At 27.9% G+C, this 7,500-nt stretch overlaps 1 protein-coding gene across 1 annotated transcript in view; it reads left to right on the forward strand.

Moving 5' to 3' along the window:
• Positions 1-7,500, forward strand: part of LOC101238882 (E3 ubiquitin-protein ligase UBR2) — a 145,998-nt gene that overhangs the window by 90,334 nt on the left and 48,164 nt on the right. Inside the window, exons 29-33 of the mRNA XM_065805726.1 lie at positions 2,644-2,792; positions 3,050-3,155; positions 5,384-5,469; positions 6,140-6,348; positions 6,739-7,194. Coding sequence (XP_065661798.1) covers positions 2,644-2,792; positions 3,050-3,155; positions 5,384-5,469; positions 6,140-6,348; positions 6,739-7,194 — 1,006 coding nt within the window. The remainder of the gene's footprint in view (positions 1-2,643; positions 2,793-3,049; positions 3,156-5,383; positions 5,470-6,139; positions 6,349-6,738; positions 7,195-7,500) is intronic.

Below are 7,500 nucleotides of genomic sequence, written 5' to 3' on the forward strand. Positions count from 1 at the left end.
ATTGGTGTGATGTATACAAGAAGCCATTTAGATGGTACAATATATTTGTTAACAAGTAAAAGATTAGAACTTCAACTTATTTAAAGTTTCTAAGTTTAAGTTTCCAGAGCATCATAGTTTTTCATAAGTTTAAGTAAGCATAAAGTTTCCAGAGTATCATAGCTGATCAGTGAAACATTTAAGTTGTTCACTGACAGAAAGTTTAAGATGGGTAATTCTGGTATGATAAAGTTTACTCGATAAAATCTTATGAATTCCACTTTTTTCATGGTGAGATTTTATGCATTTAGTTTTGCACCAAATTCAGTATCTGCAAGTAAACTAGGAGTGAGGGTCAATAGACAACAAGTATGTGACCACCTACAATTCTTACTATCGGCGTGTTTATATTTACTTCTGTAATAAGGTGTTTTCCAGGTGGGAATCAGTTGAGTAATAAAAATTGTTAATGGATTATTAATGGTGGATTGTTAATGGAACATTTAACTACTGGATCTTTGAGGCATATAAGAGCTGTGAGATTATGTTTTTAAGTATTCATATATATATATATATATATATATATATATATATATATATATATATATATATATATATATATATATATATATACAGGGTTAGTCAAAAGTTTTGTCTCCCCCACTGGTCTAACAATTTCAACTTTAATACAAAAACAAGTAATGATTTGCAAGAAATACATATTTATTAAACACAACAATACATAAACCAATAAAATAAAAATATAATTCATGCTTAGTACTTAGTATGTCCTCCATTTGCAGCTCGAACAGCCGCAACACGACTCGGCAGAGATTCCGCCAGAGCCTTCAGATAATCACCATCCATCGATTTCCAAGTTTTTTGAACACGGCGTACCAGTTCTTCCCTATTTTTTGGCCGTGGTTCAAGCAGCACACTGTCTTGAAGTTTTGACCACAAGTGTTCGATACAGGTCATGTCAGGGCTGTTACCTGGCCACCGACCTTTTGGGATAAAGGCGGCAAAATTTTTACGACAAAATTCCTGGGTCTTCTTCGCAGAATGTGCTGGAGCACCATCTTGCTGAAATAACACATGTTGAGGGCTAAACACAAGTTGGCGACAGTCAGCATCATTACCGGCTTGTTTTCCTACACAAGCTTCTTTATAAACTGGAAGAATATTATTTATGTAATAATCAGCATTGATCGTAACTTTTTCTGGGACAATTATTAATTTTGTCAAACCATACCCTGAAATTCCACCGGCAACCATAATTTTAAGTCCATTTTTTGGCTTCTGCGCCGGGATAATTTTAGTTTTGTCGTCAGTGCGAATGCGGACATTTTGTTGGTTCGGAGTCGGGAAAAGTTTGATGGGCGACTCATCCGTCCAAAGAATGTGACTCCTCTTGATATGCCCCAAATGGTTATCGTCCAGATACCCGTTTTCGTCTAACCACTGGCACAGCTTTAAGCGGTTGTCTTTATTTTTTGCAGTTAGTAGGGGTTTTATTGGCTGTTTATAAGTAATTTTACCCCACGGTTGTTCGCGAACGAATCTTCGTACAGTTGACTCTGATACGATTTTATTTTTTTCCCGATATCGATGCGACATGTTCAGCTTTCTTGCGCAAGCACCTGGAGATGAACCCCACTTATTTTTTATAGTTTCGGTGATGATTTTTTTTGACGCTGGTGACAAAGCCTTCGGATGACCAGAACGAAACTTGTCGTTAAACTTTGACAATGGTGATTTTGTCCAGTACTGCTGAACCGTTCGTGGATGACACCCCAACACTTTGGCAATTTGTGTCTTCGTCATGCCGGCTATCTGCAGTTCCGCCATTCTTTTTCTTAAAGCAGGAGCTGTATTTGTGACACCAGCTATTTTTCCCATCTAAAATAATAATACAAAACATAAGTTTTCCAGAATACTTCGCTTGTAATTGAAATTTAATTTTAGGGTGGGGGGAGACAAAACTTTTGACATGCATGATGAAAATTTCACCTTTAAAATTTTGAACACTAAACTAAACCCTAACAATCCGTGTTTTCATTTTATAATAATATAGACAAAATACTATCTATTAATCATGCTCATTATAAAATAACTATGTTTATTTAATAACAGCACCTTATTAAATATTCTTACCTTCCTGCTTTATAATAAAATCTTCGTATATTAAATTAAATAGTTTTTATGTCAAAAACATATTTTTTTAAATAACATCAGTAAACAACAGTATTAAGGTCAAGGTTAGATACTGAAAATAATTATCTATAAATTACAACGCTGACAAGAGATAAAATGTACTTCAAAAAAAGTGCCACTAACGGGAGACAAAACTTTTGACTAACCCTGTATATACATACATATATACACACATACATACATTGATATATATATATATATATATATATATATATATATATATATATATATATATATATATATATATACACATACATACATATATATATATACACATACATACATATATATATACATACATAAATATAAACATACATACATATATATATATATATATATATATATATATATATATATATTCACACAAACATACATACATACATACATACATACATACATACATACATATATACACCCACTCATACATGTTTGTTTATTTTATTTTATTAGTAACATTTTTGGCAATGCCACCAAGATTTCTCCCAAAACTAGAATCTATATTAAAGTTGCTGCACTCAGAAAAGTTAGCATTTCTTTTGAAGCTAGTTTTAAATCGTGCTTTATCAATGAAAATGGTGACTGTTGAAATAATAGAAGTGGTAAGACTTTTAAAATTTTTGCTTTCAAAAGTTGTTTTTTTTTTACTCTTGAATAAATGAATTTTTATTCAATAATTAATTTTTTTTTAACTGTATCTCCACTATGGTCATAGGGCAACTTATTTTTATATATTTTATAACATCTTATATGAGAAGTAAAAACTTTTTTGATAATAAATTTTTTAGTTTTTGGATCAATGTTATGATATTTTAAGGCTTTGCTTATTGATTATAAGACTTTGCTTATTGATTTTAAGACTTTGTTAATTATTGCTGTTGGATTATTGGAAACAAAGAGAGCAAGAAATAGTGAAAAGTTTGATTTCAACTTTTTGGGAGTTTTGTTAAAAAAGAATAATGATGGTATATTTTTGTTTTTATTTTTATTTTTTTATTTCATGATGATATTTTTATTTTATTCTTGTTTGATAATATGTGTAAACAAAATTTTTAGTCCTTTTAAATCAGGGTTGCTTATGACCTATGAGCATAATTTTTTGAGACTTCTTTTCATTGTATTTATTGTTTAAGGATGAGTTCTTTGGGATTTTTATACAATAAAATTATTAGTTTTTTGTATAAGCTTAATAGGCCTTTTTTAGTTATGTTGTTGTAGACAGGGGCACTTTTTATGCTGGATCATGTTAAATTGAGTGTTATTTTCAACTTATATATGTATTCATATACTTTTCTTTCATGTAGTTTGTCTTTCTTTTGTTTTTGCATTTTGTTTTATTGCATTTTCATTATTTTATTTTTTTTATATTCATTTATATTTTGTCGAATTCATATAGTAAATTTTGGATCAAGCATCGAACTGGTAATTTTTAAACTCATGGTTCAACTCCCGCTAAAAGCAAACACGATTTTTTACATATTTCTTTATACATTGCTCTTAGACTTTACACATGAGCCATAGTTTTCATATAAAAGTCTGAGTTTTATTGCATTCGTGCTGCTTACATTCTAATATTACTTTTATTATACATATAGTGTTTTATTTTGTTCTGAATGTTCAACATCTTTTCAATTTTTTTATTCACATCCTCTTTTATTATTTTACACTTATTTTTATTCTCTTCCTAATTTTGTCCACTTATTTCAGTTGGGCTTAAGCCCATGTTCCTTTTTTCCGATGTTTCTCCTAAACTCTTTGATCATAACCAAGTTTTAACTTCATAGTGCACTAATAAATAAACAAATAATCAAAAATTAATTTTTATATATTTTTTTAAAAAACTTCACTATAGTTTTATACTACGATCTTGACTAAAACCACTGCCTTATAATTGCTTATATCAGGCAGCCAATTTTAAATGTTTTCTTTGCAACAGCTTGAGACTAGGATTGGTTAGCAAATTTTAACCCAAGCAAAACTCAGTTGTTTGTTACTAATAATTACTAGTAACAAACAACTGAGTTTTGCTTATTTAATAATTATAATTATTGCAAAGTTGTAGATATTCCAATATTGATGAATGACAAATCTTGTGCTGAGTTGGTCTAAACAGTAAGAAAAGCTGATTTGATTTGATAAATCTGCCCAACTGGCAAATTAAAAGTGTTTATTGTCAACAAAAAGTTGTCCACCTCTTTTTTATATTTTTATGGTAAAACCTTTGTTTCAAAAAAATTTTTGGCAACATTTTTCTCTACTTTCTTTTTCTTCGATTATCTTTCACTTCTTATAGAGCCATATATTTTATCCATTGCAAAGTTACTATCAGCTAAGGTTGTCCCTCTTTATTTTGCGTGAGTTCCATTTATAACCTTTATAAATCTCATACTTGTTTTTGTATGGAATACTGTTGTTATATGGTTGGTTCTTTTAATGATGCTTTTTCTCCTATAGACTAGGTCCAAAAAGTCATCTTTTTGAGATTGCATCTTTATCTCTTTTTTATAAATATTACTATGGTTGCCTGTCAAGCAAGCTTTTATCTCTGTTTCCATAAATCAAAACTCAATCTTGTGTGGTTTGTCTTTCAGCCAAGTTCCATTTTGTTGCTGCCTTTCATGCTTAAAAATGACTTATTCGTCTAGTTTTTTTTCGTCTTTTTTTTTTTTAAATATTGTTTCGGAATGCTCTCCTCTCTTCATGACACATACAGTTTACAGTTGTTATTTTTTTTTGTGTGTGTCAATTATTTGTGTGTGTGTCAGTTATTTTTGAGTGTGTGTCAATTTTTTGCTCTTTAATTCTAACCCATTAAATGCTTGCAGCTTTTTTGGAAATGAATTTGTTAAAAAAAATCCATACATACATAATTTATAGAACTTTCATTAACTAAAAGACTTTTCTTAAAATTAATAGATTTTTATCTCATAATTCTCATTCTATCTGTGCCCAATCACTTCAACTCTAAAAAAATCTATAAAAGGTTTATTTATATATATATATATATATATATATATATATATATATATATATATATATATATATATATATATATATATGTAATATATATTAAATAAAACAAAATTATGCATAGTTTTTAGTTTTTTCAAAATCGATAAAAAAAAAATTTTGTCAAGTTTATTTAAGATTTTGAACCTAGCTCTGTTAAACAGATTTTTTTGAACATTTTTAGAGTTCTCCCTATCTGAGCTTATTGAAGATTTACTTACTAAGCAATCATCTAAAGAATTTCAAAAAATGATCAAGTGGATAAAATTGGTAATAAATTACTGCTTGTATTTAGTTTATTATCATCATCTTAATCATCATCATCATCACCATCAATATTATCATCACCATCATCATTGTCATAATCATCATCATCAACATTATCATCATTGTCATAAGCATTATCATCATTGTCATCATTATCACCATTCTCATCATCATTATCATCATCATCATCATCATCATCATCATCATCGTCATTATCACCATCATCATTATCATCACCATCATCATTGTCATAATCATTATCATCAACATTATCATCATTGTCATCATTATCACCGTTCTCATCATCATTATCATCATCATCATCATCATCATCATCATCATCATCATCATCATCATCATCATCATCATCATCATCATCATCGTCATTATCACCATCATCATTATCATTACCATCATCATTGTCATAATCATTATCATCAACATTATCATCATTGTCATAAGCATTATCATCAAAATTATCATCATCACTGTCACATCATCATTGTCATAATCATCATCACCAACACCATCATCATCAACATCATAATTATTGCTTTATCATTGTCATCATCATCACAATGAATGCCATCATCTATATTGTTTTGTTACAAAAATCTTAAGCCTTGTTGTTGTCGTATATTCTTATTATATTTTAAAACAAAATTTGTTACAGCTCATTGAAGAAGAAATGGTTTGCTCAACTATTCATAAACATAACCTAAAGTTTTTGCCATCTGAAGATGATTCTGTACAAGATGATAAAGCCAAAAAGTTGATGCTCTCAAAAGAACGAAAAGAGAGACTGATTGCCCAGATGAATAAAATGCAAACAGATTTTATGAAATATCACCATGAAATGTTTGAGAATGATCTCAATAATAAGTATTTTTTTAAATTGGTTTAATATGGTTAACTTATTTTCATTAATTAAATTAACTTATTTTTATTAGTTAAGATGATTAGTTTATACTATTTTAATATAGTATTTATTTTTTTACTTTAGTTTAGTATCATTATTTAATATAATTTTTATACTGAATTTTTCCTTTCTATTTTGATGGAGAAATATTTCCCATTTAAAAAAAATATTTTTGCATTAGTCTTTAAATAAAGCATGCTATGAAAAAGCATATTATATTAAAACAAACAAAATTTATTTTTGTATACTCCTAAGTAATCTTTTTCATAGTTAACAATAATTATTTTAATTATTTTTAGTTATATTTTAATTATTTAGCAATAATTTATAAAATTATTATTAAATTATTTTAGAGATGTGAATGAAGATATAAGTTATATTGAAGACATTTCTTTACCAATTGCAATTGGTTACAAAAGATCACATAGTGAAGAAAACATTCAACAGGCTCAGTGTATTCTTTGTCAAGAAGAACAGCTTTTAGATAATGAAAATTCTTTCATTGTTATGGTATTTGTTAATGAATCAAGTGTTTTTCATTTTCAAAATAAGAGAAGTGAAAACCTGCAGCCTTCTTTTTGTGATAATTCAGCTTGTATAAATGTATCTAGCTGTGGTCATATTGCTCATGGTAAATGTTGGGATAAGTATTATACTTCAAGATTTAGTACAAGTGCATCTACTTTTTTTTCAAATCGACTAAATACTATTGATGTATCAAAAACTGAGTTTTTGTGTCCTTTATGTAACTCGTTGTGCAACTCAGTACTTCCACTTCTCCCAAGGATTGTAGAATCTCTGCCAGTTAGGTAAACTTAAATGAATAAATTATAAAAGGTTTTCATTACTTAACATTATGTGTGTATATATATATATATATATATATATATATATATATATATATATATATATATATATATATATATATATATATATATATAAACTAATTTAAAACATCAGATAATATGAATTCTCTCAATACTAAATAATTTATTTAAAATTTTTGCTGGATTATAGGCACCGGCATCATCAGCATATAATATAATATAATTAAAAATTTTTTAAAATAAATTATTTAGTATTGAGAGAATTCGTATTATCTGATGTTTTAAATT

The sequence above is a fragment of the Hydra vulgaris genome, chromosome 09 (assembly GCF_038396675.1).
Source record: "Hydra vulgaris chromosome 09, alternate assembly HydraT2T_AEP".
In the NCBI taxonomy this organism is placed as follows: domain Eukaryota; kingdom Metazoa; phylum Cnidaria; class Hydrozoa; order Anthoathecata; family Hydridae; genus Hydra; species Hydra vulgaris.